At 44.2% G+C, this 14,964-nt stretch overlaps 1 protein-coding gene across 1 annotated transcript in view; it reads right to left on the bottom strand.

The window, feature by feature from the left end:
- Positions 1-14,964, bottom strand: part of LOC148505779 (espin-like) — a 234,769-nt gene that overhangs the window by 188,301 nt on the left and 31,504 nt on the right. Inside the window, exon 2 of the mRNA XM_088447752.1 lies at positions 5,709-5,902. Within this exon, the coding sequence (XP_088303878.1) occupies positions 5,709-5,902 (194 nt within the window). The remainder of the gene's footprint in view (positions 1-5,708; positions 5,903-14,964) is intronic.

Raw genomic sequence — 14,964 nt, 5'->3', positions numbered from 1 at the left:
AGGGTCTCGTCGCAAGCCCGATGACCATCGTGACCATCATCATGGACGCTCGCATAAGCTGTGGGTGGTAACCCACAGCTATGCGAGCGTCCAAAAGGCCGCTCCAAATTTAAATAGGACGGCCCTGATTCAGAGCGAGCGCTCTGGTCAGAGCGTCCGGCTCTGAATCAGGGCCTGAGTTCTCTATTTATTTACTTACATGTGGATGTAATTTACGTTATGTTGGGAGGACCACTCGTAAGATCAAAACCAGATTTATGGAACATCGTAGAAATATCTCCAACAGGTAACCTAGTCATAGCGTATCCAAACATTATGATGAAAAACATAAAGGAGATCCAACCTGTCTAACAATAGTAGGACTGGAACATATACCAGTCACTGTAAGAGGGGGAGATAGGTTTAAGCGTCTTTGTATCCAAGACATTTTTTGGATGTTTAAATTAGACAGACTACATCCAAATGGTTTAAACGAATCTGTGGAGTTGAATGTTGTTTTACAATATAGGACAATTAACAATTGGTTTGAATTTCATTTTTCTTCTCTCTCTTTTCATGCAAAAATATAATATTATTTAGGAAGCACTAAATGGTTATTAGCTGTGTATCTCGATATATACCTCTAACAGTTAAATTATATTAGTTAATATCCTCTAATGGTACCTTATCTATCACTGGTATTTCTCTGGTTTCTTTCTCTTTTTTATTTTTTTTAAATATACAGTGCAAAATTAATATTTTACAATAATTTAGTCGAATAAATTCATCATGTTAAATAGTATCGTTATGAGTATTATATTTATGGCAACAATATAATGCCTTTCCTCTGCATATTATTTATGTGGGGCTGCATGACTTCAAATCCGCCATTTTTATTAGGGGCAAATGTTACATGCATTAAAAATTAGAGGATGGCAGTCATGTGGTGTAATAGGGTCACGTGATGTAACATGTCCGCTTATTGCGAGATTTGCACGTCGGATGCAAGGCACTGGGGTGGGGGGTGGAGTCGCCTGTCATACTTCAGCCGTCAGATGATAAAACGGCATAGGATGGTCTCATCCCAGGGGGCGGGAGATCACGTGACCTGCCTTTTCCCACGGCTGCCCGCTGCATGCCACACTTTGTGGCAATACAGGATGTTTCTATCACCGCGGGCAGGAGATCATGTTACCTGTCAATTAGTTGGCCCACTGAGAATCACATGATCCCGTTTACACCACGTGATCGGCGTGGTGGACGGATGCGATCTGGAGGACAGGTATGTCTGGGTTTTATACCCGTACTATCTGTCTAAATTCATATTTCTTATAACAATATAAGGTTTGCTTCATTATTATAATTAATTTTAATAGTTGGAATGTTTCTTTTTAAATACATCTATACAGATGAAGTGTAATTGTTTTCATGTGTTTGTAATTAGCGGCCATATTGCTTCTGTATAAATATCTCTAGAATGAAACATCTAATCACCTTTGATAAAGCTGGGAGTCACCCAGCGAAACGCGTCTGTTGTTGAGCACCCATTTACTCTGAGAAGACATATCTGGATTTCCATTTACACCTTTTCTGGCTTCATCTCCTGAATCAGACTCAGTGGACTATATAACCTCCGTTTGGACATTTACTAAGTGACAGACAAATTTTTACAGTCGCTTCTAAGAAATCCTTTGGGACTACAAAGTTTCACCACTCCAAGGGACACTATAGAGCGTGATTGCTGTTCGCCATTAAAACTGGACCCCAGTACATCGTGAGTTGGTTAGAGACTAATCCAATTGGAATTCATTTCTTCCACTGTCATTATGAAGGAGTCATAGAGGAATAAGCCACTGACAGTTATACCCATTGTGTAATATAACCTCAGAGTAGGGATAGCATATCCATCGATTGGCCTTTACATGTTTTTAACGTGAATTAATGTGTTATTTACATACATGTATGTTATTGTTTACTTTTATATGTATTAAATTTATTTATTGATTACACTTCATCTGGTTACAATACATTATCCAATTGTACTCACCTCATATTAGCGCTGTATCATACTATTTTTTGAGCATCTTTCCTATTGAGTGTGACTACACTCATATATTACAGCGGCTGTGGAAATAGTGCCCATTAAAGCCTGTTGTGAAGATTTCTTCACATATCTCTGTTTTTTCCCCATTCGCTTTAAAGCTGAAGTAGAAAGAGTTCTTGATGGGCTGTATGATCCAGTCACACAACAATGTTGGCCCTGGGTCAGCGGGATAGGAGAGTGTAGAAAGAGAACATATGTAGAGTTATGTGTGGACTGTGTAGAGGGGAGGTAATCAGTAGAATAGCTTATGGAGGTTATGTGGGTGGCTCTGGAACATGATCAGCTACCAGAATAGGGTGAGATTTCAGGGAATGCTTGAAGGTTTGGAGTCTGGAACAAATCATATTTACCGACTTTTAGGCAGCCGGGTCGGCTCTCTCCTCACAGCAGGTGGGCGGTGCGGGGGGGCATTCCGGATCAATTGCATCATCGTGGCCCCGCCCCTGCTGTACAGAGCAGATATTACAGGCACTGTATGGCGGGCGTCAGGGCTACGATGATGCGATTCAGAGCGAAACGCGTCATCAGCCCCCCTGGACAGCCACTTTTGGCTCAGTAAGTAAGCGACCACTGGGGGGGGGATGTTTGTGCGGGCCAGCGGCGGCGGTTCTGGGAGACTTGTCTAGTCTTCCAGTTGGTCGGGAGCGCCACCAGTAGACAACGGCATAGCGGATAAACCCATTTAGCACCATTACGGCGCCCAAAAAAAACACACATATGACTCATACACACACACACACATATATGACACATACACCAATCCTTTCTCCCCATCAGGAAGCCATTACAAAGATAACTTACTGGGCTTCTTCCAGCAGCAGCTCCTCGTGTGATCTGGGGGGGGGGGGGGGCTTGTGAGTGACAGGCTCCAGAGGACCCCAGTGCATGAGAGGACTGAGGGAGAGAGGAGGGGCATGGCCACCACACTGCCTGCACGGCTCTAAGCAGGCGGACTGACCTCACTGATAGCCAGGTGAGAGAGTCCCCATCCACATAATACTTTAAATCGTCCTGTAATGATAAAATCCAGTTCATATCGGAATGGACTTATTGACAAGAATATTGGTAACAGTATGTGTTATGATCTATAGACCGATGACCCACTGTAAATATGTTTGAATTGTATCAGCTAACCAAATGAGTGTATGTTCCTCAGCCTAGCAGGCCGGATTGTTTACAGTTATGCAAAAACCTAATATGGTTTCAGAGGATGTTGGTAGCAAAAGGATTTGGCCAGCGAAAGGAAATATCCACCCTATTGTGCAGATTGTGTAGTTAGCACCATAGGGGCTCAATAGGAAATAGGAAATTCACACTTGTAGGCTGTCTGGAACCGAAGCCTGCCAGAGGATGTCCTATTTCATACTGCCCATGGTGTCTTCTCCATCTGCTGGGCTGGACAGGAACAAGGTCTGATCATCATACCTGGCATAAGAGAAGTAATAAAATTGCAGACTTGCTGTCTCCTCTCCTATGTACTATGAAGTTCAGAATCCAGTTCTGCATACCTCCCAACTTTGGAAGGTTAAGAATCGGGACTGTTGCTCGCCGAAAAAGGGAGTGTGGCCTCGTGGTGAAGGGGCGTGGTCTCGTGACATGCCCCCTTTTTTGTCAATCCGGGGGAGAGACCAGCATTCGTGGAGATGCTGGCCTGCCCCAGGGCTCTCCCCAAACAGTGTGCATGGCATCTATTCACCCTGCTCTGCAGAGCAGTGGTGAGATTAATTTCCCCCAACCGCAGCACACTGCGGCCCACAGGACGGGACAGTACCTGAATAGCGGGACTGTCCCGCCAGAAGCGGGACAGTTGGGAGGTATGATGTCTGTGGGAGAGAAAGTATGAAAGATTGGGTATATTAACCCTACAAACTGGACAGCCTGCGTCCATTCTTTAAAGGAGCCACACTGGCTAGGATGCACCAGAAATTCTTCCCGGAGAAACCTTACTCCAGCATTGTTCAATTCCGAAAGTGATATTTGAACTTTGGGCCTGATTCAGAGCCAGACGCAATTAGCGCTCGCTCGTCCAGAAAATAGGGGTGGCTATTCAAATGAACCGTTCGCTGTTTGCGGTCTGTTGACGCCTCTTGGTCTGAACGAGCGAACAAAACTTGCGGTCGTTTTTTGGGAAACTACGCCCCCAGGCCGCTCGCATCCTACGTCATGTCCGCTATTTATTAGATTAATCGAGTACATCGAACAGGGTATGAACTGCTCGCTATTCTTGTGGTTGGTTTTTGCTACCACAATTTTGCGAGCAGTTCTGGCTTAAAAAAAAACCAGTGACGTCGTCAATGACGCTGCTGTTTTAAATATGCACACCCATAAAACGCCCGTTTTGACCTTTAAGCACGCCTGCGATCGGATCTCCACTCCCCGTTTTCAAGCACCTTCCCCTGTTACCACCCACATACGCCTCATTCTGTCACTCAAATTATCAGGCATTCGCTATTTTGCGAGCACATGAATTTCGGCCGCACTGACTGGTTCGCGCATGCGTATAACGATCCGTACGCATGCGCAGTTGGGCAAACATCGCTCGGAGCGAACGAGCTGCCGCTTACGAGTGGCTCTGAATCAGGCCCTTTGTTTTTCCCTTTTTTATTTTCTTTGAAATTGTCTGTAATCTGTGTGGGCTTTTAATCATTTTAATAATATTTGTAACTTGTTTTTGTACCTACAAGCTTTGAAGTATTCTTGAAATTAAAACAATTTCTAATTCTGATATTCTGTGTTCTTAGACCTGCGGCCTAGTGAGGCTCATGCTACCGATTTGCAAAGCGTATATACTGTGAGCGGAACCAAAGATCCGCCGTAGGAATACTTTATTCCTCATTTCCAGATGAGTTCTATTTTATTGTTAAAGTTATTTGCAAAATCCCAACATCACGACCACCTGACATAGATGGAGTTGTGAGTGCGGGTTTGATCCCGACACGTCCATTCAGTATCATTTAATAAAATTAATAATCACTCAGTAACGACGGGTATATACACACATACATATAATTATGCATACACACCCAATGCTACATATAACAGAAAATATGATCATACGACCATCTGCAAATGTCACTATTCATATTTCAGTAATATAACTTACCTTCTCCAGTATTGTGGGAACTTTAATTTGCACCATTTTTGGGGGGAGATTCAATTCAGTGCGATGTTGAATAGCGCCGGGAATGTGTTCCTTGAGCTATTCAATTGGCTGCGATGTTAACCTGCGACTAGAGGATTTTTGCTTACACCTTCCTGAGGTGCGAGCAGAAATTCGACTAAACTAGTGCTGCGATGCTGCTTTCCGGCTAAGCGCGCACGCTAACAGCATCACGCACGGGACTTAAGTTGGCAAATGGTTACCGTGACTAAACAGCTGGCATTAGGTGCCATAACCAGCATATCAACTTAAGTGCAGGGTGACATGGGGGCAATTGAATAGCTGCGGGAACTCATTCCCGGCGCAATTCAACATTGCACTGAATTGAATCGCCCCCTGTATTATAAAAAGGAAGTGGAAAGTCAATAATAAAAACACAGTGTAGCATTTTATTATTAACTCAAGGATTTTTCATTATTATTCAAAAGTGCAATATTAAATGAAAACAATGCAACAGACGCTTACTTTGGGCAGTACTCTAGGAGATGTTGCAAGGTAGGGAGATCTCCTTTGGCCGCGGCGTAATGTACAGGTAGTGCTCCGGTGTCTGTGGCTACCATCGCATCATTGGTTCCAAACCGTAGTAACCAACCAATTATTTCATGGTGGCCAAACCTGGCTGCTAAGTGCAGAATAGTGGCACCAGAATTGTCTTTGTCCTACACGGGAGAAAAGACGAGATGTTTAGTGAATCTACACCGGACAGCTTCACATACATATATCTGCACTGGATTAAACCACTGTATGTCAATTTCAAGTTTAAAAACTTAAACATTGATATGGAGAATCAGTAGCAAGTAATATTAAGGATATTGAGTTGCAAATTCAATTGGCCGCAAGATTTTTGCGTCAAAAATTAACGCGGCCGTCAAGCTTAATTTCGGAGTAACGTGGCTATGCAATGTTCCAGATTCACAAACTATTTAATTGAAAGAAAAATTGACAGCATTAATTTGTTCTGCAAAAACTTGCGGGAACTTTGAAAAGAAAAAAAAAAAAAAAAAAAAGTACAATCAATATTATTTCACATTATAGATATTTTTTACTGTCCCAAAGAAGAAAAAATATTTACTGCTTTTAAATGGCTGATTTTTATTTATTTTTTTAGAAGAGTTAAAAAATTATAGAAAGATTTTTTTCAGTAAAATAAATGCTGTAGTTAAAATTGGGGTGCATAAAAATGAATGTAAGCTTATTTTTAAATCATTTGAACCCACTTAAAAAAAAACACCTGTTCCATCCATACAGCACCCCCCATATACCTGTCCCATCCATACAGCACCCCCCATATACCTGTCCCACCTATACAGCACCCCATATACCTGTCCCACATGTTTCAAACCCTTTATTTTGCCCTTTGCAGAATATCACCCCAAAAATTACATGTAATTATTGGCCCAATTAAAATAATTGAAAACTTCTACTTGACTCATCGATCATTAGGGGGAAAGGGGGGTCCCAGGGGTTCTGAACCAAGTCCAGACATTTTTACCGTAAACTCAAAATTTTTCCCGACTTTCACCTGTTCTGTGACTGCGCGAAAAAAAAAAAGCAGCGTTAAAATCATTTTGAAATTACCGCAGCTAAAATTCTCGCAACAAATTGAACAGGATAATCCGTGCAGCAGGCTACATTTCAGGTGCTATAGGGGAAAAAAATAATAATAACTCAGCCAATTGAATATGCTCCTAAACACCTATAGCCGAAGAGTGAAATGTGCATGTACTGTACAGTATGATGTATATAAGGACACTGCTTAATAATAGTGACTTTATACTGCAGCTCAGACAAAATGTACAGTGCACACTGCACAGTGAAAAACCTAAAATTAGTTATTTCTCTTTAAATTTTCAGTGACATCACCGACTACAGCTGTTTCCGTCCCCCCACCACTTTTTTTTTTTTTTTACAGATCACTCCTGCAGGCTAGGAGATTACTAGTCAATCACACAGACTCTCTGCCCATTCCCCATTCTGGGAGTTCAGCTCCGGACAAGAAACTAAACACTATCATCCTGTTCTGTTATTGGCTGACTGCATTGACGTTTCATGCTCTGCACTGAATGATTAGCTACCAAAAATCAGTAGAAAAGAAAACAAGTGACATCCAATAGACTAATCTCAGCTCATTGACCTCTAGAGAGCGCTCAGTTCGTCTGAGTGCTTCTTACGTCTGAGCGCGCCCATCGAGTAACAGTGTCTTTAGTGTATGCTGGCCGCCAGGGGATGTGCTCTGGAGTGTGCCCTTGCCACCAGTGGTCTGTCATGATCTCTGCTAAGCTCTGTGGTATAGAGGCGCTGATTTAAAGTAAGTGGTCTATATGTAATCCAAACTAGATCCCTGCTGAAATGTTGTTATTTTAAGAAATTGCCCAGGACTGCGGATGGAGAGGAAAATTTCAGCGCCTTTTGACTGTTGACAACCAGCTTGGAACCCGTATATACTACTGATGCGCATGACAGGGATGGGCTCCGGAGTGTACCCAGGCCGCCAGAGAGTGTGAGAGGATTTCTGTACTCATTACAGAAAAAGATTTAGGTAAGGGGGCCCATACACCTAGCCCCTATCGTGGCAATTCTCCATTCTGCCGACAGCAGGGGGGGGGGATTCGGGAATATTGAAGATGTTGAAAAATTTCGATACCCCGATCCCAACCCGAAAATGTTCGGAATCGGCGAATCAGGGATTTTGTATAAATGTTACCGATCCGCCAACGGATTGACGATCATCGATGGCCGCCAATTGGCAGAACAGGGAATTGGGATATTAGATGTATGGGCCTCAAGTTCCACATCTGTAAAGATAAATAGCAAATGAGCGACGAGAAATACATCGCTCGGGGTCTCGCACCAAGGGGGCGTGCTGTCGATGGTGAGTGACAGCACGCCCCCTTTGGTGGGCGTGCCGGGGGCGTGGCTGCCAGACGGAGGCATTTCCATGGGAACGCCTACCGTCTGAGTCCGGCCCCACTGACATCAGTAATGATGTCAGTGGGAGTAATTTTGGCTCTGATAGAGCCAAAATCACTCCTGGGCTTGCGGCAGCGAGACCCTACCGCAGGGTCTCGCCGCAAGCCCGATGGTCGTGATGGTCTTTGACCATCGCGACCATCAACATGGACGCTCGCTATAGCTGTGGGTGAGGCCGCTTCAAAAACAGGTAGGAGGGCCCTGATTCAGAGCGAGCACTCTGGTCATAGCGTTCAGCTCTGAATCAGGCCCCAAGACCTCAGCCCAAGACCCCATTTTTTCTCAAGCCATCTCCATTGTAAACCGTTCTGAAAGGCACCACGTGGTGGTTGAAATCTAAGCTATACTTTCTACAGTACGTCACGGTTGTTAGAAATAATTAATTGTATGTGGAATATGGAGCACTGATCCCTACGCTGATTGGAATGGAGACAGATGCACATGAAGTATTTTTAATGCCAATGAAGAGAAGTTTAGATGTGGCTTTGTGTCACAGAGCTAAATTAAATGTGCTGTAACTTGGAGCATCGGATCCAATCTGATTTTTCATTAGTTCCAGGGTTGGAAAAAAACAAAAAATTTTTTTTTTTTTTTTTTTTTATAAATGTTTTAATGGAATAAAAAATGTAATCCTGCATATTACATTAATACTGAGAAGCATTACTGTATTAATACTGTGAAACATTACTATGTTTTAGAAACCTTGATCAACCATGTTATAATGCTTTCTAACCAGGGTTGGGAAAAAAAAAATATATATGTTTTTTTTTTTAACTTTTTCTTTTCTAACCCTGGTTAATTTGATCTTCACTTATGCCAGTGGCACCATTTTAATATGTTATAATTCCACCCTCACATATTATCTGTAATAAAGCTAATATATGACCACAAAATGTGTCTGTGGTTATTATGTTGATACCAGAAATACAGTTTGGTGAATTGAAGTAACATTTTGTACGCTTTGTTCCTTTTTTAAATAGCAGTGCAGACGCGGGGAAGGGCAGCCTGTGGTGGCATCACAGAAAACCTTTGTAGACCTGGTCCCTGGGAGAAGCAGAGGGCAAATCCAAAATGCCTTGGTCAGTGGCTGAGGGCGACTTAAATCTCATCATCCCATCCACTGAGACACAATGGGTGGAATTCAATTGTTTTCGCGGCCCGCATCTCCCGTCTAAAGTGACAGGAGATCGCGGGCCGCTATGCAATTGTTCTAGATTTTAGCCGCGTAAAGCAGCTAAACCCGACCAAAGTGCTGGGTGCGATCGTGAATAGTGATGTTTGGGCGCCCAAACATGTCACTTTTCGCACATTTCAGCTCTCATCCCCCAGGGGCTGCGAGCTGAAATGTAGCACTGGCAGCTGATCGTGCCCGACAGGAGCAAGAATTGAATAGCTCCGTCTGGCGCGATAGGGGCTGGAATCAATTGAATTCCGCCCAATGATGTAATCAAAATGTAGATAAACTGATGCCGGCCGGAGTGTATTATCAATTACAGTGGGGGAGTAAGCACGAGGTAGACAGTGCTAAATCGTAGTCAGGAGGGGGGTTCGACCTCAAAGTGGGCAATCCACGAGGTCCAGACCTTTACAAAGTTATATGGAGTATCATAAATAACAGAGTGATGCGTTCCATACTATAGGTAGACCAAGTTGCATTAACTGTGGCAGATAGAGAAGGGGTGGACACAGATTTCCAAATGTCTATTTCATTGAACCATTAATTGGAGATTCCATAATCTGTCAGAATCAGAACTGCTGTTGTGAAAATCATAAATGTATCCCCGATCTGAACCTAAGAAGATACATTATTCTCTCCCCGAGATTCTCTAATCGGTTTCAGTATATTCGCCTATCAGGCTACACAGTGGGATTGAGCTTTGCAGAAGTTCAGGCAACATGAAATTCAAGCTGACTGTCCAGAATGGTGCACAGATTACAGATATCCCTGTATCAGTAGAGGCCTTTACTGCACAGCACTCACAGTCCTGATACAGAAAGTAACACAACATAAAAATAGGACTCACACAAAGGCGCAGAATTGGGTGTACAGAAAAGAAAAGAAAAAACAAGGAGCCTCTATGGACGGTAGACTGTGTCCTGGTTGATAGCCCATTCTCCCACTCCTTTCCCTCTATAACTTTGGGGGTCATTCAGACCCGCTCGTGAGCGGCAGTACGCTCGCAAGCGGGTCGATGTTCCCCCACTGCGCATGACGGAGGGAGCTCCGTCGTGCGCATGCGCGAGACCCGGCGAGCGACGGGCTCTCCGTCGCTCCGGGTCTCGCACCAAAGGGGGCGTGCTGTCGATGTTGATTGACAGCACGCCCCCTTTGGTGGGCGTGCCTGCCAGACGGAGGCGTTCCCATGGAAACGCCTACCGTCTGAAGCCGGCCCCACTGACATCACTAGTGATGTCAGTGGGAGTGATTTTGTCTGATAGAGCCAAAATCACTCCAGGGCTTGCGGCAGCGAGACCCTACCGCAGGGTCTCCGTCGCAAGTCCGATGGTCGCGATGGTCTTTACCATCGCGACCAACATCATGGACGCTCGTATAAGTTGTGGGTGGTAACCCACAGCTATGCGAGCGTCCATGTGGACGCTCCTAAAACAGGTAGGAGGGCCCTGATTCAGAGCGAGCGCTCTGGTCAGAGCGTTCAGCTCTGACTCAGGCCCCTTGTTCCTCCTTCGTGGGAAGCACAGTGGCATAATAATTAGGCTCCTCTCTTACAACACTGAGGTCTTAGGTTTGATTCCCACCAAGGCCCTATCTGTGTGGAGTATGTATGTTCCCCTCATCTATACATGGGTTTCCTCCACGTGCTCTGGTCTCCTCCCGCAATCAAAAAAACTTACAGGATGGTTAATTTAATTGGCTTCTGCCAACAACAACAAAAATAAAGGTGCCTACACACTTAGCGATATTTTACACGATTTGCCCGATTCTGACACATCGTGACGACAAATCGCGTAAAATATGCCCAAATCGTGAGTGTCCACTCACGATCACAATGCCGATGCGATGTACGACCTGTGGGGACGCGCATCTTCAGATCTGCCGTGCTGTAGGGCAGATCTGACAATCCCAGTCATGATGCACTGGAATAGGTTTAGGAGGCACGATAGATCGTTTGTCACATTGGACAGTTTTTAACACCAAATCATGCCCACGACTGCCGGGGAGAGTTCAAAGGAGAAATCGGACACAATGTCGGATCGTGAGAACATCGCCAAGTGTGTAGGCACCCTAAGTGTATGTGTCTGTGTATATACTGTACATGTGGTAGGGAATATAGATTGTGAGCTCCACTATGCCAGAGTTAAACGGACCTGCCTTCACAGGAAGGAAAGCTTAAAGGGCTCTTCCTATGTTGAATGCATCCTGATGGTTTAAGGCAATTTGCAATCGATTGTGTATAAAAATCTGCAATGTATGGGCATCGCAGATTGCAACTAAAAAGTGATTGGAATTGTTCAATCAGATTGTCCAACATGTTGGATGTCACAGATGGATTGGGGCTGTAGATTGCTAGTTTATGGACATGATCAGCAGATTTGCAGACCGTTACTAGTAAAATGATGGAGCCTTTCAAGATTGGCAGATCTGTGTTTGCTGAAAATGATCTGCAAATCACTGAAAAGATCTGTAATTCATGGACGCCGATTGCCAAATTGGGAAATCCAGAAATCGGCAATAAATCTTCAAATTGCTGAATTGTGGTTTTCAGATTGCTGATGTATGGGGGGTTTTACTCAGTGATCTATTTAATTTAGATTAATAATTTCATTCATGCTGCATTACACTAAGGGTGGTTACAGGCGACTGCAAAGAATTAAACGCCACTTTATAAAATAGGGCAATAGCTCCTGTTGCCAGGTAAAATGGGTGTTTATGCAGGAGACAGGGTTTTTATCGCTTCATCCTATACATGAAACAGTTAGTGCCAGCAAAAGCAGCGTCACTGCACGTATCTAAAAGGTGTGTACACACTGTACGATTTTTCTGAACGATATCGTTCATTTTTATGCAGTGAACGACCAACGATGCCTTACCGCATGGACGATAACTATATCTATGGTCGTCCGTACATGCAGGCCAACTTGGATGATTTCATCACGATTTGCATGTTAAGAGATGTGGCAGGATGACTTCACTGAAAGATATCAGATATATTTCAGTGTGTACACCCAATATCGTTTGTTCAGTGATATCGTTGGGTGTGCATATCGTACCGTGTGTACCCAGCTTAACTAGCATCGCGGAAGTACTTGTACAAGTGCTGATCTCAGGAGGGCAATAACAGTACAAAATCATTTGAAAAATGCATTCATTGAATAAATACTGCAGGGGCAGCGTCCGCTAAAATGTTTTGATTGTTTTCATCCATTGAGGCAAAAAAAGATTTCTTATTGCTGTGATAAGCAGTGGCAGAAAATCATCATAATTGCCGCCTTTTTAAAAAAAATGCCCCTACGTCTAAAGCTGGGTACACATTAGACGATATTTTGGCCGATCCAACGGATCGGTCCGAAAATATCGTCAAATCGCCTAATGTGTATGCTCTATGTCGGTACCACCTAAAGACAGTTACTATACAGTACTTATACTGCATGCTAACATTTTATACCATTCTTTCCAAGGCCACTGTGCTACTGAAATAGTGCATATACTGTACCTGGTAACACCTAGTACAGTCCTAGGGGGACCTCTGTGCACTACAGCCAGCATCCTGATACAATCACTGAACATGGTAATCAAGTTATCTTTTTGTATTTTAGTTTAAATACTCATCCTTAATTATTGGCCAAATATAAAGAATACACAAAGAACAATAGTCAGAGTGAATTGAATTTAATATACAAAATCAGAGAACCTGTATTATCTGCATGTAGATATTGATACATAGATTGTCATGACACATTTCTGCAGCTCTCTTGTTGGAATTGGTATGAAATACCGCCGGCCGCACGGCCGGCAGTTCGATTCCCGTCAGCGGCAGCCCGACAGGAGCAGAGTGCGACGCAGCGGTAACCCCGACAGCGCTGGAAATCCCGATTGTGGATAGGTAAGTATTCACTAACCTAACCCCCCTAACCCTAACCCTCCTTAGGGGTGCCTAACCCTAACTTCCCCCCCAAGTGCCTAACCCTAATCCCCCCTCTAAGTGCCTAACCACCCCCTTCCCCGCTGCCTAAACCTAAGTCCCCCGGGGGGGTGCCTATCCCTAAGTCCCCCCCGGGGTGCCTAACCCTAACCCTCCCTCCCCCTAGCCTAACCCTAACCCTCCCGGGGGGTGCCTAACCCTAAGTCCCCCCCGGGAGCCCTAAACCTAATCCTCCCCCCCGCGGCTGTCCGCTCGCGGCACCCGGCATCACTATGATCGTGATGCCGGGCGCCGGTCTCCCGGCGTCGGGGAAATGCGGGCGTCTACATCTAGACGCCTGGCATTTCACCCTTGCCGGGATAAGACAGTCGGGAAGCCGGCTGCCGGTATTTAGGCAGTCGGCTTCCCGATTGCCTCCCCTCGTGTTTAGTCCTTAAAATACAGAATAAAACTTTCAGATCAATATAAAGATTTTCTACAGAGCGTTGCATCCGAGCATCAGTTGGTTCGCCGTAGAATCTCCCTAATTGTGCCAAGCTGTTCTGTCTGGTTAATCCCGGTCTCTCTCCCACAACACAGCGTTCTGCACAAATTACCTGTAATACGTCTAAGCTGTAAGCACATCACATGCTTCACATCCATCCTGCATTGTGCAAGCCGATTAGCTGCTCATTTGCATCCATTGTTCCGTGCCACAAGCGCTATGCCTTCCCACAGTGGCTTTTACTTTTAAAAGAACATTTATCAAAACAGTTTATAATTCATATTTAACAGCGGCATTACAGAGTGCATTGTTTATGCGGGCAAAGTATATTTTCTGGGTGACAGGGTTGACAAAACACACAACATAACACATTATAATCATGGTTACTAGCTCTGCAGATTGTAGCTCCCAGACATGTATTACTGTAGAATAGCGATATTCTGGAACGGTGTTTGAGGGGACTGCAGCAGCTTCGGGACAGGGTAACTGAAGCGACTGGCAGAGGGGGGCAAGTGAGGTGGAGAGGTGAGACAGGGAAATATGGCGGGCAGCAGAGGTTAGGATAGAATGAAGCCGGGCATGGCTGAAACTTTGACAGGATGACACAAAAAAAACAAGTGTCAAGCTCTCAATTACAGTAGATGAGTAAATCACATTAACAATTTCAGAAAGGGAGAAGAAAATATTTTAAAGTATATGTGGTTTTAGGAGACTTTTTTAGGCATTTCTAATTATCTATACTTATATTATAAGAATGTTGTGTATGTTTTTTCGAAGTAGGCAAAAAAAATAATGAACAGATTTTCATGACAACTGCATCACTTTGTAATGGAAACTCCTAGACATAACCTTCACTTTATTTCATTTCGATCCATTATGTTAAAGCTGAACAATAATAAAAACAAAATGTATTGATATCATCAATGCAAGAGATAGGTAAGGCACCATGCACGTGGTCAGTAAGGGGTGGGGGGAGTGGAATTTAGACCCGCGGTCACATGAATAGGAGAGGCTACATAGCAGTCTGTGCACAGGGCACACAGCGACATTGGTGTGAGTGGTGGGGGAATAGGAGAGGTTACATAGCAGTCTGTGCACAGGGCACACAGCGACATTGGTGTGAGTGGTGGGGGAATAGGAGAGGTTACATAGCAGTCTGTGCACA

Source organism: Taudactylus pleione, unplaced genomic scaffold (genome assembly GCF_031769625.1).
Source record: "Taudactylus pleione unplaced genomic scaffold, aTauple2 ptg000437l, whole genome shotgun sequence".
NCBI classification, from domain to species: domain Eukaryota; kingdom Metazoa; phylum Chordata; class Amphibia; order Anura; family Myobatrachidae; genus Taudactylus; species Taudactylus pleione.
This window is presented reverse-complemented; position numbering and strand designations above follow the sequence as displayed.